General features: G+C 45.4%; 5 protein-coding genes across 5 annotated transcripts; 4 read left to right on the forward strand and 1 right to left on the reverse strand.

Annotated features, from left to right (window-relative positions):
• Window positions 1-37: 37 nt before the first annotated feature.
• Window positions 38-1,111, reverse strand: SERLADRAFT_439600 (uncharacterized protein; the record flags this gene model as incomplete). Its single annotated transcript, XM_007320010.1, has 6 exons — window positions 38-170; window positions 239-393; window positions 450-493; window positions 548-659; window positions 709-739; window positions 795-1,111. 6 exons carry the CDS (start codon window positions 1,109-1,111, stop codon window positions 38-40), a joined length of 792 nt encoding a protein of 263 aa, XP_007320072.1.
• A 10,510-nt stretch (window positions 1,112-11,621) lies between these two features.
• SERLADRAFT_340123 (uncharacterized protein) lies at window positions 11,622-11,831 on the forward strand (the record flags this gene model as incomplete). The annotated part of the gene is made up of 1 exon (XM_007320011.1): window positions 11,622-11,831. A coding segment is annotated over one exon (210 nt), but the record flags the coding sequence as incomplete, so codon positions are not given.
• Window positions 11,832-15,842: 4,011 nt separating this feature from the next.
• SERLADRAFT_340647 (uncharacterized protein) lies at window positions 15,843-16,094 on the forward strand (the record flags this gene model as incomplete). The annotated part of the gene is made up of 1 exon (XM_007320012.1): window positions 15,843-16,094. A coding segment is annotated over one exon (252 nt), but the record flags the coding sequence as incomplete, so codon positions are not given.
• A 6,283-nt stretch (window positions 16,095-22,377) lies between these two features.
• Window positions 22,378-22,844, forward strand: SERLADRAFT_439605 (uncharacterized protein; the record flags this gene model as incomplete). Its single annotated transcript, XM_007320013.1, has 2 exons — window positions 22,378-22,580; window positions 22,655-22,844. 2 exons carry the CDS (start codon window positions 22,378-22,380, stop codon window positions 22,842-22,844), a joined length of 393 nt encoding a protein of 130 aa, XP_007320075.1.
• Window positions 22,845-22,875: 31 nt separating this feature from the next.
• Window positions 22,876-23,412, forward strand: SERLADRAFT_439606 (uncharacterized protein; the record flags this gene model as incomplete). Its single annotated transcript, XM_007320014.1, has 2 exons — window positions 22,876-23,053; window positions 23,117-23,412. The coding sequence occupies 2 exons, from the start codon at window positions 22,876-22,878 to the stop codon at window positions 23,410-23,412; spliced, it is 474 nt and encodes a 157-aa protein (XP_007320076.1).
• Window positions 23,413-25,519: the final 2,107 nt, after the last annotated feature.

A 25,519-nucleotide genomic window follows, 5' to 3' on the forward strand; every position in this document is an offset into this window, starting at 1 on the left:
CTTGCTTTGTGATTAGTGCCTAGTTTAATACATGAAATCAGCTCGTAAGTAAGTTCCGGCGAATGTTTTCAATGTCGGTGATTCCCAAAGATGTATGCGTCGTCAAATAGTTCTCTGCTCCACCGAATTGTTCGCGCACCACAGCCAGTGTTGCCCTCATCGTCTCAGCCCTAAAGCAAATAATGAATTGTTGAGACATAGTAAAAAAAAAACCAAGCTATGATCGAGGCTTGCTCACTTTGCACTCAGGAAGTTCATCAACCCTTTATGATTTTCGCGATACGCCTGGCTACGATTTTGGAACTTTGCTACCAACATCGGCAGCGCAGCCTGTAGTCCAATACTCGAGAGAGCGTAATCGTCAATGATGTCTTCATCGTTAACACCTAGGATCTACGAGGATGGGGAGCTTACACCTATGACATACAGAGTGAGAGAGGTCGCCATACCATCAAAAGCAGAGCAATTGCTATCCCAGTCCTGTTCTTTCCGGCTGAGTTGAAAGTAGTTATACAAGTGCGCAGAAGGAAGGAAGGAAAGGACTCACCCGAGCATTGGACTAGAACTGGTTCGGTGGGTTTGTCTCTGAGATGTGCGAAGAAAAGCTCGAAGACAGGTCCCGCTCCTTTCAGTACACCGGTGTATGCGGCGACGAATGCCTAATTATTTATTAGCACATTTACACTTTCTCGAGCGGGCATAACTGACTTGCAACGGGTCCGTTTCATAGCCTCTGAGCCTGATGAGAGTAGGTTGTCAGTTGGTGTATACAGAAAAGCAGTAGAGAGCGTCACTTCTCCGTAGTCTTCAAAGGATCTTCAGCGCTTTTCTCCTCCTGAGGAACCGAGACCCATTGGACGTCCTTGATGCCAAGAACAAGGTCAGGGTCACGGTCTGAGCGCAGGTCAATGACGGTTGTGATTCCGAGTTCGCGAAGCTGATTTTTCCCTCTCTCTGTTATTTTCATGGGGTCACCGCCACGATAGATGAGAGCTGGCTTGATGTTGACACTGGGAGATCGAGCAAAGGTGCCTATGGTGCGGACATTGTCGATGCCCTCGATAACGACAAAGGGTGGGGGTAAAGAGAGAGGGTCTGCGGAATGAGTCATGAGCGTCGAGTGATAATAGCAGAGGGAATATGGACGGGCATTGGAGAGCTTTCGATATTTAGATATACATACTGCGAACCGAACAAGGCAATCTAGTCATCCGATTTCCGATTTCGGGAATGGTGTTGGTGCACCGCTTTACAGTTTGATCGATAGACCGCAGATTATTGCCGTCTCTCTCGACAGTAATATACAACGGGAACAATCGGCTGACAACGTTCGCATCCGCTGCTCTTCTTTTCCATCTAGCAAAGTACATTATTTCCTTGACTCTCTGCACCTGCTGCGACTGCTTGCAGTTAGTCTATTACCTTTTTTTAATCCTCCCCTAATATTAGGTATTCAACTCCATCGGGCCAAGAACCTTTGACGCAATTGTTTATCTAGGAACTGGATGAAGTCACATTACAGCATCTCTGTCGCTCTTTAGCGGCGTTGCTTTCTGGACTGTGGCTGTGGGGCCTGAGGCCAGAGGTTTTCGATTTTGGTGCGAGCTCAAGTTCACTCTCATCACGATCTTCTCGGCCATTGTAGATATGGTTAAACCAGTCCATGTTCAATGCCCAAATATGGATGGACTTCAAGTTGGCTAGTCCAAGCAACATTACCATTAACACTTTGAAGAACTGGCTGAGTCAGACAGATTTGTTGGAGATGCATTCAAACCAATTCTACTGTACTATTTTGAACTGTATGGAACACATATTGCATTAGGGCTTGAACTGAACTCTATGGGCTGATTTGGGCAGGATCACACCCAGGGTTTTCAATTAGCTGAAGATGCTGGTCTCAAGCTTTCCAATATGCCAAATGTCTATTTTTACCTAAAATACCTGAAATGCTGGCTGGCCTGCAGAGGGTTGTGGAGGGGATGACAGAGGAGGACCATTGTGAAATGAGGATTACCCTACAATCACAAAGCTGATTCTTATCATTATTTGTACATAGTTAGTGTGTAGAAATGAGCTGACTTCTATTCTCTCATTTGTCCAAAGCTGAATGCAAGCAACTGTTCTCACAATACACATTTTTGGACTTTCTTCATTCTCAGATTTGTTTGAACTTTCATGCCACACAGCACTTTCCTTAATCTACTCCACAGGATAACATCATCAGCCACCACTAATAGATAACTGTACAGTATATACACGTAGCTACAAATAATATACAATACATACCTGCTTAGTGTATATATACCTGTCACAACTGTGACCTTTGGAGTAGTTGGAGTTTTGGAGGATGGAGGTATGCTGGGGGAGTGGAACAAGGTACAAGGTTGGGAGTTGGCTTAGCTTGTGCGCTAGGCACTTTGCGGCCCTTGGTCCCTAACTTAATGTTGGAATACATGACAATGAGTCTTGCTACATTACAAATATATATAAATAGTTGTTAATTTCCTGTTTTGTAATTACTTCTTCCTGTCATTGATGATGTAGTTAGAAAACCACACACAAAAACAAACTAACACACAATTTTCCCAGATTCCACAGAACTTGTGTATGGGCTTTGCCTCCTAGAATAGTGGGTGCTCTGGTTGTGGGTTTTGAGGAGGAGGGATAGTTGGAATATAGAAGATAGGAGCTTTGTGAAAAGTATGTATAGCACAAGGTAGGTTTGAGAACAACGAGGTGACAAGGTGACAAGGTTCCCAGTGATAGCATGCTCCTGACACACAGACTGTAGTGCTCAGAAGGACTCTAATTAGAAGGGATGACAATGACTTTCAAAAGTGACAAGTGACGATGACAGCAGTTAACAGTAGTAGCAGTGGAAAGTGTTGTGACCACACTGGATCACAAGTAGCAGAAAGTAGTGATTTTGAGATTAGAGAAGAAGTCTGGATTGGATTTGTTGTTTTTACAAGGTAAAATACAGGGGTTTATATAATAAAAGAAAGGTAGGCTATACACAGTATTGACAAAACCGGATAAACCCGGTCTCTGCCAAAGCAGCCATTGTTCTCCATGGAGCATAGCCATCACTCCATGGAGTCACCATTGTTCTCTTAGGAGCACAATTGTACTCCTAGGAGTCATTATACTGTAGCGAGTAGCACCTCCGACTATAAGTAGTAGGGGGCTTAGTATAGAAATACCTCAGTCGTTTCTATAGCCTCTTGGGCAGCGGCTGAGGTATGTTACATTACATTTATTAGAGATCACCTTAAACTAACATCTATTGTAGTTTCACTTAGGTAAATAATACAGTCATTTCTATAGCCTCTTGGGCAGCAGCTAAGTTTCACATAGTTTTATTAGGTTATGAGCCCTGGTACGCAAAAGCTACACAGGAGATAATTTTTATTTGAAACAGCAACTCCGGAACCATGACCACAGCACATGATACATCCGCATGTCCAGTTCTCACTAGACCCAACAATTTTCAGATATGGAAACTCCGGATCATCTCAAAGCTGTAACAACCAAGAGTTAGTTACTCTGGCGCACACAAGAACACACTATAAAGAAGATGTTGAGGGAGTGGTTACCCCTTAAGCTGCAGAGAGTTTGTTGGTATACAACAGGAGGACTCGCTGAGGAGTCTCCTGGATCTATTGGGGTATATATACTACTACAGGTTGTTTGTACATGTGTACTATACAGTTGATGAAGGCAGTGGCTGATGATGTCATAGGGTCTAGCCCGTATGGCCAGCTCCACTGCGTGAGAGAGTTAAGTCTAAAAGTAAAAGAAAGGCAACGCGGCGCGAGAAAGGGAAATGCCGCGTGGTACTTAAAGTATAAAGTAAAAGCGGAGAATAAAAAGGAAAGGAGATGTCCGGAAATTGTGTTATCGTAACACTACCCCCCTTCTAAGGTTCGACTTCCAGGCGAGACCAAATTCCGGAGGTAGTGGTAAAATTTTCGGGCATAGGTTGAAAGAGGGAATTAAAAAGGTTTGAATCCATGCCTCTAAGCTTCCTGGGAGCTGAGGGATTCCTAGAATAAAATTTGCGAACAGCATCGCGGGAGTTTTCCAGATGGGATTCTGGTTCCCACGTTCTGTCCTCGTCTCCATAGCCCTTCCATAGGACCAGGAACTCTAATTTTCCCCGCTTCAAGTGTGCATCTACCACTCGTTCGACTTCGAACTCTTCTTCACCTTCTTGGGTGACTACCACCGGACCGGGCCGGTCTACGCGCTGTCCCGGCAGCGGTCCTTTGTAGGGTTTCACACGGCTAATGTTAACCGTGGGTACCACCCTCATTCGTTTTGGGAGTTCCAGCTCCACCGCATTAGGTTTGACTTCCTTAATCCGGTAAGGGCCAATCCACTTTTCGGTCAGTTTTCTAGACTGCCGGTCTTTTAATTTTAAGTGGTCGGTGTCTAACCAGACCAGGTCGCCGACCTTGTAATCAGGGGCCTTAGAGCGTCTACGCTCTGCCCTGTCTTTCATCTGCTCCGCAGTTTTAAATAGCGCTTTGCGCGTTTCGTCCAAGACAGACTTCATGTCTTTTGCCATGTTTCCAGCAGCCTCGTTTTTGCTTTTGCCAGGTTCTACACCCATTCTGGGGAGGTACGATCTAGTAACCTCGAATGGTGCCTTTCCTGTAGCCGACGACTGTTTAATATTATAAGAGAACTGGGCTATTTTTAGCCACTTGGCCCAATCTGTCTGTCTGTCGTTAATAAATATCCGGAGATACTGTTTCAACTCCTGGTTGAGTCTCTCCGTTTGTCCATCGGTTTGCGGATGGAACACCATGGATAATTTAGGTTTGATGCCCAGCATCCGGCACAATTCTTTCGTAAACTCGCTAGCAAATTGCGGTCCTCTATCGGAGATTACCGTTTCTGGTAACCCATGGATGGACCATACAAAATCCTTAAATAGGTCTGCCGTACCGGCGGCGGTGATGGTTTTGTTGGTGGGTATGAATACCACTTCTTTGGAGAAGCGGTCTACTACCACCATTACTGAATCGTACCCGTTTGACTCGGGCAGATCCGTCGTGAAGTCCACCGATATATCCTGCCAGGGGCCAGCTGGTATCGGATTTGGCATGAGTTTACCTGCCGGCGGTTGATGGGAATTCTTGGCCATGGCGCATCTCAGACAGGATTTTACGTATTCCTGTACGTCTTTGACCATGCCCGGCCACATGTAGTTTCTGGAGATCAACTCCATCGTTCGTTGCCATCCAGGGTGCCCAGCCACTGGAGTGTCATGATGTCTATCTATTGCCTTGATCCTTGCGGACTCAGGCACATAGATTTTGTTTTTGAAATGAAAGAGCTCGTCTTTCCATAAATAGTTTTCATTGCTGTCAAGGCGCGCCTTTTCCTCTGGGGAGATGTCTTTCCTGAAGACTTCCAGGAGAGCGGAATCTTGCCCGATTCTAACATTGGCAACCCTTGATTGATCTATCAGGGTGACACCTTTGTTGTCATCTTCAATGCCGTTGGCATGATCCTCTCTTCTAGATAAAGCATCCGCTTTCCCCATTGAGCTTCCTGGCTTGTGAATTAATTTATAATTGAACCTTGACAAGTACACCGCGTAGCGGGCTTGTCTCCGGTTCAGGTCTCGGGCCGTCATGAAGTACTCTAGGTTCTTATGATCGGTCCAAATTTCGAATTGGTGCCTAGCACCTTCTAAGTAGTGCCGCCAGTGCTCTAAAGCTCTAATGATAGCCAGCATCTCTTTGTCGTATATTTGATAGTTGCGCTCTGTAGGCGACAAACTATGCGATAAATAGGCACAAGGCCTCCAAAGATCATCAGGGCTTTTGATTGATAGAACAGCCCCAGTGGCGAAGTCAGAAGAGTCGGTTTCTAGCCGGAACTCTTTGTCTAATTCAGGGAATGCCAATATGGGCGCTGTTGTAAATGCCTGTTTAAGCTTATCAAAAGCTTCCTGTTCTTTGGCGCCCCAATGCCAAACAAGGTCCTTTTTGGTGAGATCGTTCAACGGTCTCGTGATTTTTGCGAAGTCTTCAATAAACCTTCGGTAGAAATTACCTAAGCCTAGGAAGGCCCTAACTCCTTTGACGCGAGTAGGTTCTGGCCATTCCAAAATAGCTTGAACTTTCTCAGGGTTCATCCTGATTCCGTTCTGGCCTATGATCATACCAAGGAAGTCTACTTCCTTCACTTTAAAATTACATTTTTCGGGTTTAACGAATAGGTCCCGTTCCTGTAAGCGTCGAAGGACTTCTTGCACGATCCTGTCATGCTCAGCCTCATCGTCCGACTTTGTAAATATTAATAAATCGTCAATGTAAATGACGACACAGTTTTCCATATCTGCAAAGATCTCGTTCATCATGCTCTGGAAGGTCGCCGGTGAATTGGTCAACCCAAAGAACATAACAAGGGGTTCGAAAGATCCTCGGTGGCACGTGAATGCGGCCTTCCAAGCATCTTCCTCTTTGATTCGTACATTGTTGTACCCCCATCTGAGATCCATCTTTGTCAGGATTTTGGCGCCAGCCAATTTGTCCACTAGCTGACTAATCAAAGGCAGAGGATACGCATTTTTAACCGTGTGCTCATTCACGTAACGATAGTCCATAATCATTCGCTTTTTACCATCCTTTTTAGGAATGAAGAACACCGGGGACGTCATAGGACTTTTGGAAGGTCTGATGTAACCCTTCCTAAGTTGTTCGTCTATGAAACTAGATACCTCGTCTCTTTCGGGAGCAGAGAGCGGTATCATGTGTCCCTTCCTTGGTTTGAAGGTGTCTTTCAAATCTATAGCATGGTCCCAAGGCTTGGCCTCTGGGAAGCGCTCTGATTTGTGTTTCAAAAAGACTTTCCAGAAGTCGTGGTACTCGGGAGGTACCAGCCTCTTAATTTCTTCCTCAGGTTTTACCTCATCATCATCATCGTCGATCTTTTCTAAAGATCTGAGCTCGTAAACGTGACTAGCGTTTAACTTTTCGAGACGCTCATTGTGACGGACATGATTTGGTTTACCCAAGTTTACACATTCCTGGGGACAACGTGACAATGTGACAACCCCTGTCTGCCAGTTGATCTCAGGATTGTGTTTAAATAGCCAGGTCCAGCCTAAGATTAAATTAATCTTCCCTAGTTGGGTAGCCTCGGCAGTGACTCGTTCTCTGTGTCCTTGGTATTCGACCACAAAAGAACATTTGTGTGTAATACAGCCACCTGCGTTAAGCGTACCGTCAACGTTATAGACGGGAATAGACGTTTCTAATTTTACAAGGGGGAGTCCAATTTGCTCCGCCCAGACCTGATCTATGAAGATCCCGTTAGCGCCTGAATCAAGCAGTGCGCTCGTTGAGTGTACTTTGCCCCTGGCAAGGTTTTCCACGCCAACGTCTAAACGGATCTCCTTTTGGAATAAATATGTGCGCATCAACACACGCCTTGGGATTTCGGGAAAGGGTGGCTCCGAAGAAGAAGAAGGAGAAGAAGAAGAAGAAGAAGAGATCTTGAATGACACATGTTTTTCTATTTTTGTTTTACCAGAATCAAGCACCCTAGTGTTTGTCTCGCCGGGGCCACGCTCCAAGGGAGACGCTGGTGCAGCGGTAGTATCATAAATATTACAGTTACATTTCTTTATACAAGTACATACTTCTGATAACAAATTTAAAAACTTATTTACAAATTGGGGAGCCATCCCCGTCATTCCGTTATTGCTCGTGCAACACCCCGGAGCAGGGGCCACTTTGTCGTGGTTTACTTCATTTTTGCCAGGAGCTAAGGTACCCAAGTGACCTAAGCCCCGAATTCTTTTCCCTGAGCCTTCATTTCGTTGACCTGTTGGTCATAGAAGAAGGCCCGGATTTTGTCGTAAGAACAACTGGCCAAAGAGTTGAGCCGATCGTCTGGCTTCTCGATTTCTAGTTGGCGCGCCTGGCGCCCTTGATTATTTTTTTGTTGGGCAGCCTGCGCCCCGTTTCTACAGTCTCGGGACATGTGTCCCTCTTGGCCGCAGTTGTAACAGTTGCCCTTGAATCTGCGCATTTGTCCGCCTTGGACCGCGCCGATATCCATAGGAGCACCCTGTTCTGGCTGCAGCCCGAACGGCTTGAACCCGTGAGAGTGATTATGATATTGGTTTGATGACCCAGGGCGCCTCTGGGGTGTGTTGTTTTGTTTGGTGGACCCGCCACCTTGGTGCATGGTGTAGAGCTCTATGGCTCTACCGACTCGTTGTACTTCCTCAGCCGCCAGGGCCAAGTTGTCACTTCGTGTATCCTGCAGATAGATCTGTTCTGCAATGCGAGGGTTCACATTGCGTTCTAGCAGTTCCACTGCGTGTTCATTGCCAAGACCCCCTTGGATTGAGAGGGCCAGGAACCGGGTTACGAAATCATCCGTCCTCATGTTTCCTTGTTTGAAGGAACGGATTTGCTGACGCGCCCAGTCACGCTCAGCTTGCGGTTTGAAATATTTTTCGATCTCTGTTTTGAGATCGTCCCAAGTGGGCCACACACCCGCGGTGTAGCATTCCTGGAGTCTTACTTGGGCGTATCGACCCGCCACAGGTCCTTTTAGGCGAGATAGCACCGCAGTGGCTACCTCAAAATCGTCGGCGAAAGCGTCCCAGTTCGCCTTGACCCAAATCTGGAGCTTGATCCACCATTCGGCAAATCGCGCTCTGTCTCCTTCGAAGGCGCCAGGGTCAGCGACGACTTCGACTTTCTTATTAAACTTTTTCTCTACCGAGGGGGTTGCTACAGGGGGGTTGGCCTGTATCTCGGCGAGCTGCGAGGTTAATTCAGCTATCTGCACACACATTGCGTGCAGTAGCGCATTCATATCTTGGGGTTGCGACGACATGTTGACTTGTTCTTCTTTGGGTAACGTAAAAATAGGTAACTGGGGGTCCCCGCTTGCTATCTGCGGATCAACCTCTTCCCAGCTGAGTATCGGATCTCAATCTCCGACTACCCACACTATAGTATTTGAAAATGTATATAAAATGTAAACGTAATAAACCCTGGTCCGAACGGTTGTCAGGGGGTGGTCCGCTTGTTAAGCTGTCAACCCTTCTCCAGACTGGCGGAGGCAAGTGCCCGGCCTGGTCAGAGGTATTCGAAAAAGAAGTTATGTATTTTTATTCTAATCAACAGTGGTTCCACACCAGCTGCTGAGCTAAGTACTCCCCTCAACGCTGGGGGCCGCGTATCACAGGTTTTGGGTTCTTCTCCCAAAGCACTACAAGGCCGTCGCTAGGAGCGCACCTATTTGCTATACGGGATATTCCTAACCGCTAACCAATCTCCTTCACCCTGGAGTCCGGGTGCCCAGTGGGACTTTTTGCACAAACGTGCGAGAGAGTAGAAAGAGCGAGTCCTAATGTAACAACCAAGAGTTAGTTACTCTGGCGCACACAAGAACACACTATAAAGAAGATGTTGAGGGAGTGGTTACCCCTTAAGCTGCAGAGAGTTTGTTGGTATACAACAGGAGGACTCGCTGAGGAGTCTCCTGGATCTATTGGGGTATATATACTACTACAGGTTGTTTGTACATGTGTACTATACAGTTGATGAAGGCAGTGGCTGATGATGTCATAGGGTCTAGCCCGTATGGCCAGCTCCACTGCATGAGAGAGTTAAGTCTAAAAGTAAAAGAAAGGCAACGCGGTGCGAGAAAGGGAAATGCCGCGTGGTACTTAAAGTATAAAGTAAAAGCGGAGAATAAAAAGGAAAGGAGATGTCCGGAAATTGTGTTATCGTAACAAAAGCTACGTTGGGAAAAAGTTCTCTGGGTTGTTACTAGAGAGGAGCTTAAGCCCTCACCAGGAAAACCTACCTCCTTGGAGGATCCTGAAATCACCTGGATACTTAAGGATGAGAAGGCACATGGAATCATCCAGGACCACATCTCTGATGCCCTCCTAATGAGGACTGGAGACCTCACCAGCTCCAAGGAGTTATTTGATAAACTTGTCTCACTCCATCAGACGTTCAACATTCCCTCGGCCTTCTATTCATTCCAGCAACTCACCAAATTCTCCTGGGATGGGACATCACCTATCCAGGACCATATTGCAAAAATCCGGACAATTGATTCATACCTCTCCGGAATGAAACTAGGAGTTGATACCAAACTCATGGCCTTCGCTCTTCTCCAATCTCTCCCATGCACTCCTGAATGGCAAATATTTCAGTCATCAGTAATCAACACAACTGAAGAAAATAAACTTACCTATGATGCAGTTGAGATTTGGATCACTGCAGAAGTTGCACAACAGTCAGGGAAGGCCCCTGGAGGTTCCAAATCAGCACTCAAATCCGAGGAGAAGTGGTGTGACTTCCACAAAGCCAAATCACACAACACCTCGGAGTGTCAAACACTTCAGTCAGCTGAAAAAGGTCAAAGGAAGAAGGGAAAGGAAAGACAAGGATAAAAGAAAAGAGAAGGAAAAGGCAAATACTGTGGAGCAATCATCTGGATCTGACTCCAAGGAGGAACAGAGTCATATTGCATTGGAACATGTACATATTTCCAAGCCCCTTGCTAAACACATTCAAGCTTACCTTGTGTTGGAACCCAATAAGACCAAAACAACAATTATTATTGACTCCGGAGCAATATCCCACATGGTCCCTCACCGCTCCTGGTTTGAGCCAGGAACATACCATGTTCTGCATCCTTTGAGGACAATCAGTTTTGGGGATAAATCCTCTGTAAATGCCATTGGCATTGGTACAGTAATCCTACAAGCAACTGTTGGCAAAAAGGACTACAATATTGCACTGTCAAATGTCTTACTTGTGCCAAACTGCACTTTAGCACTCGTCTCTGTCCACAAATTGTCCAAAACGGGGTTATCAACACTTTTTCCAGCAGAGTCAAATGCTTGTGAAGTTCGGAAAAAGAAGGAACTTATCCTCACTGCCTTACACAAGCGAGGACTTTATCACATCCAATCAAAACCCAAAATCAACCCAAAGTCAGCTTTTGCAGCAGTAGATGTAAATTTATTGCACAGGAGAATGGGACACATTGGAATGGACCGCTTGCAACAAATGGTTACAAAAAGACAGCTCCAGGACATAGACACCCTTACCGGAACCCCGGAGTTTTGTGAACCTTGTGCCTTAGGAAAGATGAAGAAATTTCCTTTCAAGTCCACTGGAGGAAACTGAGCCAAGTGCCCCATACAAATTGTGCACACAGATGTTGGAGGACCAATCAAACCAACTTCCAGGGAGGGTTTTTGGTACTGGATTATCATTGTAGATGATTTCTCCAAATTTCCATGGATATATTTCCTAAAACATAAAAGTGAAGCACTGGAACAATACAAGCAATGGAAAGAAGATGTCCAAACATTCTTCCGGACTCATTTGGGAGAAGAAAACTTCACTCCACTATACACAGAATTCCTCCAGAGCGATGGGGGAGGAGAATATACTGGCAATGCATTCAAAAATCAACTCCGAGGAGATGGTTTCATCCAAGAAACTACAGCTGCAGATACTCCGGAACAAAATGGCATTGCAGAACGCATGAATCAGACGTTGGCTACATTAGCAACCACTATGCTCCATGATTCCAAGCTCCCAAAGTGATTTTGGGTAGATGCCATGCAAACAGCTGCATATATCACAGCACGCAGCCCAGCATCAGGACTCCATGGAAAGACCCCATATGAAATACTGTTTAAAAGGAAAGTTGATCCAACTTTGTTTTGCCCTTTCGGATGCCAAGCATATGCCTTGATTCCGAAAGACAAAAGGCAAGGGAAGTTTTACTCCAAGGGGCGCAAAGCCATAATGATTGGCTACACACATGGAAAGCAAGCCTACAAACTCCTAGACACTGAAAAACGGACTGTGTTTTCCAGTTGGCATGTCATATTCAATGAATCCGGAAAGATACAAAAGGATGACACTGCTCCCTGGAACACAGACACTAGCACAGATCAGTGGGAGGGACTCATTCCAGAGAATGCTCACTATCCAGACCAAAAAACATTGGAAGAGGATGATCCTGACCCTCGGATCCGAGATCCAAATGAATTGCAAATGGAACCACATCTCCAAGGAGATGTTCCACAAGCAATGGAACCATATCAGCATGAAGATGTTCTGAGAGCAGTGGGAGCACCTGATCAGCTAAGACACCCTCCACAACAGTCTCTACAACCAAGACCTGAACACTGGCCATCTTCAGAACGGAAAGCCAAAGTAGAGTTACAGTCAGTGGGAGGACAGCCCCTCAACATACAGCCAGCTGATGTGGAAAAAGTCCGAATACAGCTAGACAGCCTGTCCATTGGATCAGCTTCTGGAAGGCATACAACACCTCCAAGGAGTTATCCAACACCTCTGAGGAGTCATCCAACGCCTCCGAGGAGTGATTCAACACCTTCAGGAGTGAGTGGGGCAATAAATACACAAATATGTCTACTCCCTGGAGTACCTGCACAAGTTCCTAAAAGAGCAGTCATGCCTGCTGAAGTCCTAGGAGTACGCAGAAGCAGTTGCCAGAGCCGTCCTGCAGACAAAAACCGAGATTATCAAAGGACTCTAGATGAGGAACAGTCTCGAAAAGACCAGCATGACAACTCCATGGAGAAACCTAACACTCCTGAGGTTCATGAAGAAACATCTGATACAGAGGAGACATTCTTTGCTGGAATAGCAAGTATCGGTCCATCTAACACAGACCTTCCAAGGACACTAAAGGAAGCCTTATCATGTCCGGATGGAGAATTATGGAAGTCTGCATTGGAGGAGGAACTTCTAAGTCTCAATACTAATGCAGTATATGACACTGTTCCACTTCCAAAGGGAGTAAAACCCATCACATCAAAACCTGTGTTCCAGATCAAGTTTGATCAAAACGGAAACATTGAGAGATACAAACTCCGGATTGTTGCACAAGGTTTTACTCAAAGGGAGGGGATTGATTACCAGGAAGTTTTTGCTCCGGTTGCAAACTTAGAGTCAATCCGAATTACTCTAGCCCTGGCAGCAAAGTACGACCTAGAACTTGATCAAATGGACGTATCCACAGCTTATCTCAATGGAGAACTTGAAGAAGAACTGTACATGCTTCCTCCAGGGGGTGTTCCTATCCAACCTGGATACTGCTGGAGATTGAAAAAATCCATCTACGGGTTAAAACAAGCTAGTTGTACATGGAACAAAACTTTTGATCGCAAGCTCCAGGAGCTCGGTTTCACAAGACTAAATGCAGAAACATGTCTCTATGTATATGTATTCCGGGACAACAAACAAATATGCTTTGTTGTTGTCTATGTAGATGACCTCCTCCTAGGAGCTTCATCCCAAAAATTCATGGATATCACAAAAGCCAAACTCGAATCCATATTCAAAATGTGGGACCTTGGAGAAGCAAAATACATCCTCGGAATAGAAATCCAACGTGATCGTTCAAACAAAACAATATCCCTATTGCAACGCCAATACATTGACACAGTCCTGGAGTGCACTGGAATGAAGAACTGCAAACCAGTATGGACACTAATGGCCCATGGATCAAAACTCCTTGCAAATGCTCCAGGGGAAGATATTGTGCAACATGGGATGCATATTGAAGGGCGCCAAGTGTCATACCTCTCAATTGTAGGCTCCCTCATGTATGCCATGCTCAGAACCCGCCCAGCCATTGCCTACGTTGTTGGAATACTAAGCAGGCATAGCTCAGCTCCAAGGAGCCATCATTGGGAAGCTGCAAAATGTGTCCTCCGATATCTGAAAGCAACCAGGGACATGGAACTACGATATGATGGCACAGATGTCTCCATGGACATGGATTTCTATGGATATTCAGATGCAGATTGGTCTGGAGACCCAGACACATCTCGATCAACATCAGGCTTTGTTTTTATCACCATCTGAGGAGCAATCTCCTGGACAAGCAAAAGACAAAGCATGATAGCTTTATCCTCCACGGAGTCAGAGTACATTGGATTGAGCAATGCTGGACAACACCTTGCATGGCTTTGGACATTTTTTGAAGAAATTGGACATGCTCAAAATGGACCTACAACATTGCACTGTGACAATCAAGCAGCTATTATTCTTACACAAGATCCACAGTTCCGTGCTCGCACAAAATACATTCAACGGAAATATCATTTTATCTGAGATGACTTAGTATCAAAGGGAGAGGCAGTAATCAGATATGTTCCTACAGGAGATATGGTTGCCAACATTCTCACTAAACCCCTCACTCACAAAAAACACTGGAAATTCTCTAAAGCTATGGGACTACGGTTGCACTTGAGTGGGAGTGGCAAAACTGGATAAACCCAGTCTCTGCCAAAGCAGCCATTGTTCTCCATGGAACATAGCCACCACTCCATGGAGTCACCATTGTTCTTTTAGGAGCACAATTGTACTCCTAGGTGTTACGATAACAAAATTTTTGGACCTTTCCTTCTTTTTCATTCTCCACTTGAACCTTGTACACTTTAGCTTTCACACATGGTGCCACATGGCACTTCCCTTTTTGTTCAAACTCCTCTTTCTCGTGCCGTGTTGCCTTCTTCTTATTTTAGATACAACTCTCTCACACAGTGAAGCTAGTCATGCGGGCTAGGCCCCATGACATCATCAGCCACTAACTTTATCAACTGTACGGTACTTAAGTACAAACACTCTGTATTAGTATATATACCCCAATAAATCCAGGCGACTCCTCAGCGAGTCCTCCTGTTGTATACCAACTAACTCTCTGCAGCTTAAGGGGTAACCACTCCCTCATCACTACCTTTATAGTGTGTTCTTGTGTGTGCCAGAGTAACTAACTCTTGGTTGTTACATTAGGACTCGCTCTTTCTACTCTCTCGCACGTTTGTGCAAAAAGTCCCACTGGGCACCCGGACTCCAGGGTGAAGGAGATTGGTTAGCGGTTAGGAATATCCCGTATAGCAAATAGGTGCGCTCCTAGCGACGGCCTTGTAGTGCTTTGGGAGAAGAACCCAAAACCTGTGATACGCGGCCCCCAGCGTTAAGGGGAGTACTATAGCTTAGCAGTTGGTGTGGAACCTCTGTTGATTAGATTTATAAATACAAAACTTCTTCTTCAAATACCTCTGACCAGGCCGAGCACTTGCCTCTGCCAGTCTGGAGAAGGGCTGACAACTTAACAAGCGGACAGAAGTGCAGATTCACCTGCTTCAACTGTGGGCAGGAGGGGCACATGGCATGAGACTGCAGAAAAGGAGCGCAGGCCACTCAACAAAAAAATAATCAAGGGCGCCAGGCGCGCCAATTAGAAACCGAAAAACCGGATGATCGGCTCAACTCTTTGGCCGGTTGTTCATATGACAAAATCCGGGCCTTTTTCTATGACCAACAGGTCAATGAGATGAAGGCTCAGGGAAAAGAGTTTGGAGCTTAGGTCACTTGGGTGCCTTTGCTCCTATGAACAATGAAGTAAACCACAACAAGGTGGCCCCTGCTCCGGGGTGTTGCACGAGCAATAATGGAAAGAAGGGGATGGCTCCCTTATTTGTAAATAAATTTCTAAAATTGTTATCTGAAACCTGTACCTGTATAAAACATTGTGACTGTAATATTTATGATACTACTGCTGCACCAGCGTCTCCCTTGGAGTGTGGCCCCGGCGAGACAAACACTAGGGTGCTTGATTCTGGTAAAAATAAAATAGAAAAACATGTTTCTTTCAATACTTCCTCTTCTTTGGAACCACCCTTTCCCAAAATCCCAAGGCGTGTGTTGATGCGCACATATTTATTCCAAAATAAGATCTGTTTAGACATTGGTGTGGAAAACCTTGCCCGAGGCATAGTACACCCAACAAGCGCACTGCTTGATTCAGGCGCTAATGGAATCTTCATAGACCAGGTCTGGGCTAAGCAGATTGGACTCCCCCTTGTAAAATTAGATGTATCTATTCCCGTCTATAACGTTGACGGTACACTTAATGCAGGTGGCCGCATCACACACAAATGTTCCTTTGTTGTCAAATACCAAGGACACAGAGAACAAGTCACTGCCGAAGCTACTCAACTAGGGAAGATTAATTTAATCTTGGGCTGGACCTGGCTATTTAAACACAATCCTGAGATCAACTGGCAGACAGGGGTTGTCACATTGTCATGCTGCCCTCAGGAGTGTGTGAACTTGGGTAAACCAAATCATGTCCGTCACAATGAGCGTCTTGAGAAGATAAACACTGGTCACATTTATGAGCTCAGATCTTTAGAAAAGATCAACAATGATGATGATGAGGTAAAACCCGAAGAAGAGATTAAGAGGCTGGTACCTCCCGAGTACCATGACTTTCTGGAAAGTCTTTTCTAAACATAAATCAGAACACTTCCTGGAGGCTAAGCCTTGGGACCATGCTATAGATTTAAAGGACACCTTCAAACCGAGAAAAGGACACATGATACCCCTCTCTGCTCCAAAAAGAGATGAGGTATCAAGTTTCATAGACAAACAGTTTAGAAAGGGTTACATCAGACCTTCCAAAAGCCCTATGACGTCCCCGGTGTTCTTCATTCCTAAAAAGGATGGTAAGAAGTGTATAATTATGGACTATTGTTATGTGAATGAGCACACGGTTAAAAATGTGTATCCGCTGCCTTTAATCAGTCAGCTAGTAGACAAATTGGCTGGTGCCAAGATCTTGACAAAGATGGATCTCAGATGGGGGTACAATAATGTAAGAATTAAAGAAGCAGATGCTTGGAAGGCCGCGTTCACGTGCCACCGAGGATCCTTCGAACCCCTTATTATGTTCTTTGGGTTGACCAACTCACCGGCAACCTTCCAGAGCATGATGAACAAGATTTTTGCGGATATGGAAAACTGTGTCATCATTTACATTGACAATTTGTTAATATTTACAAAGTCGGACGATGAGGCAGAGCATGACAAGATTGTGCAAGAAGTCCTTTGACGCTTACAGGAACGGGACCTATTTGTCAAACCCAAAAAATGTAATTTTAAAGTGAAGGAAGTAGACTTCCTCGGTATAATCATAGGCCAGAATGGAATCAGGATGGATCCTGAGAAAGTTCAAGCTATATTGGACTGGCCAGAACCTACTCGCGTCAAAGGAGTTAGGGCCTTCCTTGGCTTAGGCAATTTCTACCGAAGGTTTATCAAAAACTTCGCAAAAATCACGAGACCATTGAACAATCTCACTAAAAAGGACATTGTTTGGCACTGGGGCGCCAAGGAACAAGAAGCTTTTGATAAGCTTAAACAGGTGTTTACAACGACGCCCATATTAGCATTTCCAGAATTGGACAAAGAGTTCCAGCTAGAAACTGACTCTTCTGATTTTGCTACTGGGGCTGTTCTATCAATTAAATGCCCTGACGATCTTTGGAGGCCTTGTGCCTATTTATTGCATAGTTTGTTGCCTACAGAGCGCAACTATCAAATATATGATAAAGAGATGCTGGCCATCATTAGAGCTTTAGAGCACTGGCGGCACTACTTAGAAGGTGCTAGGCACCAATTTGAAATTTGGACTGATCATAAGAATCTGGAATATTTTACGACGGCCAGAGACTTGAACCGAAGACAGGCCCGCTATGCGGTATACTTGTCAAGGTTTAATTATAAATTAATTCATAAGCCTGGAAGCTCTATGGGGAAAGCAGACACTTTGTCCAGAAGAGAGGATCATGCCAATGGCATTGGAGATGATAACAAAGGTGTCACCCTGATAGACCAATCAAGGGTTGCAATGTTAGAATCAGGCAGGATTCCAATCTTCTGGAAGTCTTCAAGAAAGACATTTGCTCAGAAGAAAAGGCGTGCCTTGATGACAATGAAAACTATTTATGGGAAGACGGGCTCTTCCATTTTAAAGACAAAATCTATGTGCCTAAGTCCGCAAGGATCAAAGCAATAGACAGACATCATGACACTCCAGTGGCTAGGCACCCTGGGTGGCAACAAACAATGGAGTTGATCTCCAGAAACTACATGTGGCCTGGCATGGTCAAAGACGTGCAGGAATACGTAAAATCCTGTTTGAGATGTGCCATGGCTAAGAATTCTCACCAACCGCCGGCTGGTAAACTCATGCCGAATCCAATACCAGCTGGTCCCTGGCAGGATATATCGGTGGACTTTACAACGGATCTACCCGAATCAAATGGGTATGATTCAGTAATGGTGGTAGTTGATTGCTTCTCCAAAGAAGTGGTATTCATACCCACCAACAAAACCATTACTGCCGCTGGTACAGCAGATTTATTTAAAGATTTTGTATGGTCTATCCACGGGTTACCAGAAATGGTTATCTCCGATAGAGGACCCCAATTTGCTAGCAAATTTACGAAAGAATTATGCAAGATGCTGGGCATCGAACCTAAATTATCAACGGCATTCTATCCGCAGACTGATGGACAAACGGAGAAACTCAACCAGGAGTTGAAACAATATCTCCGGATATTCATTAATGACAGGCAGACGGATTGGGCCAAGTGGCTAAAAATAGCCCAGTTCTCATACAATATCAAACAGTCATCGGCTACAGGAAAGGCACCATTCGAGGTTATAAGATCGTACCTCCCCAGAATGGGTGTAGAACCTGGTAAAAGCAAGAACAAGGCTGCTGAGAATATGGTCAAAGACATGAAGTCTGTCTTAGACAAAATGCGCAAGGCGCTATTCAAAACTGCAGAGCAGATGAAAGACAGGGCAGAGCGTAGACGCTCTAAGGCCCCTGATTACAAAGTCGGCGACCTGGTCTGGTTAGATACTGACCACTTAAAATTGAAAGATCGGCAGTCTAGAAAACTGACCAAAAAGTGGATCGGCCCTTACCGGATTAAGGAAGTCAAACCAAACACAGTGGAGCTGGAACTCCCAAAACGAATGAGGGTAGTACCTACAGTCAACATTAGCCGTGTGAAACCCTACAAAGGGCCGCTGCCAGGACAGCGTGTAGACCAGCCCGGACCGGTTGTTGTCACCCAGGAAGGTGAAGAAGAGTTCGAAGTCAAACGGGTAGTGGATGCACGCTTGAAGCGTGGTAAATTAGAGTTCCTAGTCCTATGGAAGGGCTATGGAGACAAGGACATAATGTGGGAACCAGAAGCCCATCTGGACAATTCCCGCGACGCTGTTCGCGAATTTTATTCTAAGAATCCCTCAGCTTCTAGGAAGCTTAGAGGCATGGATTCAAATCTTTTTAATTCTCTTTTTCAACCTATGCCCAAAAATTTAACCACTACCTCCGGTATTTGGTCTTGCCTGGAAGTCGAGCCTTAAAAGGGGGGTAGTGTTACAATAACACAATTTTCGGACCTTCCCTTTACTTTTATTCTCCGCCTTGACCTTGTACTTTAGACTTCACACATAGTGCCACGCGGCATTTCCCTTTCTTGCGCCGTGTTGCCTTTCTTCTTATTATAGATACAACTCTCTCACACAGTGGAGCTGGCCATGAGGGCTAGGCCCCATGACATCATCAGCCACTGTTGCTATTAACTGTATAGTACACATGTACAAATAACCCTATAACAGTATATATACCCCAATAGATCCAGGAGACTCCTCAGCGAGTCCTCCTGTTGTATACCAACTAACTCTCTGCATCCTAAGGGGTAACCACTCCCTCTTCATTTCTCTTTATAGTGTGTTCCTGTGTGCGCCGGAGTAACTAACTCTTGGTTGTTACACAGATTACAAGCTGTACCCACTGGCACCAAAGGAAGACAAAGCATTAACAGAATTCTTAACGGAAAACTACAGAAAGGGATACATCAGGCCAAGCAAGTCGCCACAGGTGTCCCCCTTCTTCTTCATTGGCAAAAAGGATGGATCACTCCGACCGTGACAAGATTACAGAAAACTGAACGCATATACCGTGAAAGACCCCTATCCACTACCCCTGATACCCGACCTCATTGAAAAATTGAAAGGAGCCACCATCTTTACAAAACTAGACCTACGTTGGGGATACAACAACATAAGGATAAAAGAAGGAGACAAATGGAAAGCTGCATTTAAAACCAGCAGAGGAGTGTTCGAACCAACGGTCATGTTCTTTGGCATGTGCAATTCACCGGCAACATTCCAAAGGCTGATGAACAACAAATTCAAAGTCTACATTGATGAAGGTTGGATGATCATATACATGGACAACATCCTCATCTTTGTCACCAACGTCAAAAGACTCCGAATCTGAACAAAACAAGTACTACAGAGACTACGCAATAACGACCTATTCCTCAAACCAGAAAAATGCACCTTCGAGGCAGAAACCATTGAATACTTGGGAATGATCGTTTCCCACAATCAGGTATCAATGAACCCAGCCAAACTCGCCGGGATCCACGACTGGCCAATTCCGAAAGACACTAAAGGCGTAAGGAAGTTTTTAGGTTACGGAAACTTCTACAGAAAGTTTATCGGTCATTACTCTGACCTCGCCAGACCCTTGAATGCCTTACTAGAAAAGGATAAGAAGTGGAACTGGACCCAAATGGAAGACAACACGTTCAAATTAATGAAACAAAAATTCCTCAAATCCCCCGTAACACAAATCCCCAACTCCTTGAAACCATCAAAGATTGCTGCAGATGCCAGCAAACACGCCACAGGAGCTGTATTAATGCAACCCGATGACCAAGGACAATGGCACCCATGTGCATTTTTCTCCAAAACTCTATCCCCCGCTGAAAAGAACTACCAGATCTACGACAAAGAGTTATTGGCGGTAATGAGAGCTTTAAAAGAGTGGAAACACTTACTTTTGGGAAGCCCCCACACGATCCAAATCCTGACAGATCACAAGAACCTAACGTACTGGCAAGAAGCCAGGAAACTCACACCGCGACAAAGAAGATGGCAGCTGGAACTGTCACAATACAATTACACCTTGGAGCACGTACCAGGAACCCACATGGTGGTACCCGACGCACTCTCAAGAAGACCTGATTTATACGTCGAAACACCATCGAGCAAGCCATGCTCACAAACAATAATTATCCCGGAAGAACAAAGAAAGACAATTGGAGAAAAGAAGAAGGACAGTTCTTTTATCAGAATAAATTACTGATTGATGAAGGAGAAGAACAAAAGATGATCATCAAAGATCACCACGATTCCCTGTCCGCAGGGCACCCAGGAAGGCTCAAGACCTACCAATTGATCAAAAAGGCCTATTGGTGGCCAGGAATGATGAAACAAGTGGAAGAATACGTGAAAGGATGCGCAACTTGTCAACAAGTGAAAGTAAACACACATTCCACCACCGTACCATTAATCCCAAACCAAAAACCACCGAACCGATGAAGTACCTATCCGTAGACTTCATAAATGATTTACCAGAATCTTCAGGATACGACAGTATAATGGTCGTGGTAGACCAAGGACTTAGTAAGGGGGTAATCCTCTTACCTTGTCATAAAACCATTGACGCGCTCAAAACCGCACAAATCTTTCACGATTCCATCTTCAAACGATTCAGATTGCACGATAAACTCATATCCGACAGGGGACCACAGTTCGCCTCCGAAGTATCCAAAGAACTCCACAAACTCCTGAACATTGAAACTGCACTCTCCTCTGCGTATCATCCCCAGACAAATGGACAAACAGAACGATCCAATCAAGAACTGGAGATCTACTTCCGCATATGTTGCCAGAACCAACCACACAGCTGGGCAAAATACCTTACAACCGCCGAATTCTGTCACAACCAAAGATCACACTCCACAAACAACCAATCACCATTCTACCTCCTCATGGGATATGAACCCCGAGGAATCCCGACTAAACACAGATCCACGAATATCTCATCAGTGGAAAAACAATTATCCAAACTGCTTAGGGCAAGGGAAAACGCCCTAAAAGCACACAAACTCGCGAGAAGCAAGATGATGAAACGAAACAACGGAAAGTTCATGCGATTCTCCGAAGGACAAAAGGTGTGGTTAGAGAACACCAACCTGCGAGAAAAAGCTACCGAATACAAGAAGTTCAATATGAAATGCATTGGACCTTTTCACATCCAAGAAAAGATTTCTCCGGTAAACTACCGACTATCCCTGCCTCCCCATTGGAGGATACACAACGGAAACCAACACTCGTGGCCCGAACTTTATCCGACCACCACCTAACCTGGTCAACGAAGAAGAAGAATACAAAGTAGAAAGTATTCTTAGACACAAACCCTGGAAACACGGGCGCCGCTACCTGATTAAATGGCGCCATTACCCTCATTCCGAAAGCTCATGGGAACCGGAAGAATATTTAACCAATGTTGCAGAGATACTGGAAACCTATAAGAAGGACCACAAGCTGCGTTGAAGAGACAATCACCCCACTACCAACAATCCCCTGTCTCTCAACACAAAACATGTCTACTTCTAACTCCACCGGCTTCCCTATCACCACTCACTTGATACCCAGCGACACCAACTTGCTAGCCGACAAACGAGTGTCTTTTGCCCGTGGGAAACGACACAACCAAGCCGATGTCACTGACACCATAGAATTAATGTCAGCAAAAGACGCCTATACCTATCTCTTTTACAAGACCAAAAAATGCTGCCCCCATGCGTATTACGCTCTTTCTTCCATGCATACCTTTCTTGCCATAGACCTTGTAGCTGACAAACTCCTAAAAGCCATAGACTCAATACATTTTTTGGAAAGCGAGCATTTGCAGCTCAACAGTCAGGACTCGAGTATCTGTCGGGCACTCCGGATGAAAAAGTTAGTTTTGGAATCTTTGGAACAACGCTTGAGGATGAGCTCCTTGAATGGGCAGACAGACTCAGCAAGGGAATATTTGGAATCAGGCGGGAGGACATTGCTAAATGAAGCTCGCACATGAATAGAGCGAGATGGTTGTATGAATACTCCTCCACCAGGTTTGTCCCTCCGGTCCCTGTCGCACCCAGACCAGACCAGTGTTACCCCAGAGCGCACTTACCACATCATCACCCGTCGACCTATGCCCATCCCGTCGGGGGAAAAATATATTCCCACCACCCCAACCAGCCCGATCTCACAAGAGTCGAGCCACTCCAGTCCCCATTCCATTGGGTCGAACCCAAAACCACTGTCTCCCTCATCATCTCCACCTTGACCAGTACAAAACGCCCAAACCCGTTGCCTGACGAACCGACGAGGAGCCCGACACAGCCGGCAAGAGGTGATACTCCAGATCCCCGCCGCCAGAACTCCATCAAAACGCCAATCTCGTATGTCGAAGGGACAGAAAGACAGTCCGCCTGGCGCAATGCACAGGCCTGAGACTGGCTCTCCCTCCAACCCAATCAACGTAGATGACAACGCAGCCATGATCAATCAGTTGTACGCAGGAACCTATGACCTGGGAGATGACGATCCAACCACTCCCCAGTCCGACACCTCATCCAGCACCTGACAAAGATACCATGAAGGTGTTTGTAACAACACTCTATATTGCCAAAACTGTGGTTGGAGTGATCATTGCACATACTATTGCGAAGCCTACTATTGCCCCGACTGTGACCATCGTGCACCGGGACATAGTTTTAATTGGTGTCCCATCCGCAGGGAAGACGAGGATAGGATTCTGAGGGAAGGATTACATGGAGACGTCAGCTACGACGACAGTTACAATATGGATGGTGAAGGTACCAAATTTTGGTGAAACTCAGAGCAAGTAAGGGGGTAATGTTACGATCTCTATTGGACATTTAAGGACTACTCATTTTTTTTTACTCATTGGTTATACCATCGGACTGATGACTCATTTCCTTCATGCTCATTGCTGACCATGAGATTCCCTTTCATAGTGAATCTTGGGATCAGCGGTACACTCATGATCTCCCCAGCTCATATAATGAAGAAAAAAAGGTAGATTGAGGCCAAGAGATGACATGTATTTGAGGACGGTGTTGATGATGAGAACTGTTGTTAGAAAACCACACACAAAAACAAACTAACACACAATCCTCCCAGATTCCACGGAACTTGTTTATGGGCTTTGCCTCCTAGAACAGTGGGTGCTCTGGTTGTTCGTGGGGTGGTATGTATAAGGATCCTTCAAAGTAAAACCCAGAGATGTATGGGTGTGGGTTTTGAGGAGGAGGGATAGTTGGAATATAGAAAGATAGGGGCTTTGTGGGGAGTATAGATGAGCACTACCTTGCTAATCGTAGCACAAGGTAGGTTTGAGAACGACAATATGACGAGGTTCCCAGTGATAGCAGGCTCCTGACGCACAAACTGTAGTGCTCAGAAGGACTCTAATCGAAAGGGATAACAATGACTTCAAAACTGGGAAGTGACAATGACAGCAGTTGACAGTGGTAGCAGTGGGAAGTGTTGTGACCACACTGGATCACAAGCAGCAGAGTAGTGAACTTGAATTTAGAGAAGAAGTCTGGACTGGAGTTCTTGTTTTTTTTTACAAGGTAAAATACAGGGGTTTATATAGTAAAAGAAAAGTAGGCTATGCACAGTATAGCTGTGCACAAAGAATGAGAAAGAATATGAAGGAAGGAATGTACGCTGACAAATCCTGCGTAGGTAGTACAGGATAAGATTGTCAAAAAAGGAAAAGAAAGAGATAGAACAATGAATGCTGTGAGTAATGTCACAGGTTTGTACAGCCATAAAGTAAAGTCCAATAGCAAAAAGAGAGCAGGAAAATCATGATGTCATGGGAAGATGCAGTAAAAAAAGGCAAGGCAAAACACTATCAGTATCAACACAGTTCCTTTATTGTCAGTCAGGCATTCTAAAAAAATATGTGTCCATAAAAATGATTCAAAAATCAAAAATAATCGCACTGTAAATGAATGTTCTGCTGAAGAAAAAGAAACTGGAGCCACCGGTCCACCACCTAGTCCAAATCCGACAGTTCCATGGCCTTACCAATGGACTGGTTGTGTTGGACCACCTGATTAAACGAGGGAGGGAGAGGAGTAGTTCCAATTTGGAACAAGTGAGTCCCAGGCAGCGTATGGTAGGTGTAGCTGTAGCGAAGATGATGGACAAAAGATAAGTGTACCCAAGTGAATGGGACAGCGATGAACATGGGCAACGCAAGGGGATGAACCTTCTCCAGCTCAAAAACTACCCACCCACACTCCAACCAGGCAAGACGAGCGACCAATGTTTTGATAGTATATGATGGCAGATCGACATCATGAAGATGGACCTGCTGCCCTATTTGGACCGGCCGCCGGGGCTTTGCTGATATCAGCAGTGGCACGTGGTAGTCAATGGATCGGCGACGGAAGCGGATAGGAAATGGTGACATCAGAAATGGTGGGGGTGCAAATAAGATGAGGAGGAGGAGGGTGGAGGTGACGAAAAAGTGGATTAGAATGGGGATCCAGAAACGACCATCAGGTGAGAATAAAAAGGAGAGGAAGGGGCCCATGGTGGGGCTAGGCAAAGGAAGGGGAGTAAGGGAAACGACAAAAGCGAGGGCGCAATGCAATGTGTAGCCAGTGGCAACGCGAAAATTTGCCGAAATGCCGAAATGCCGAAAGTACCGG

This window comes from Serpula lacrymans (genome assembly GCF_000218685.1).
Source record: "Serpula lacrymans var. lacrymans S7.9 unplaced genomic scaffold SERLAscaffold_9, whole genome shotgun sequence".
NCBI lineage: Eukaryota > Fungi > Basidiomycota > Agaricomycetes > Boletales > Serpulaceae > Serpula > Serpula lacrymans.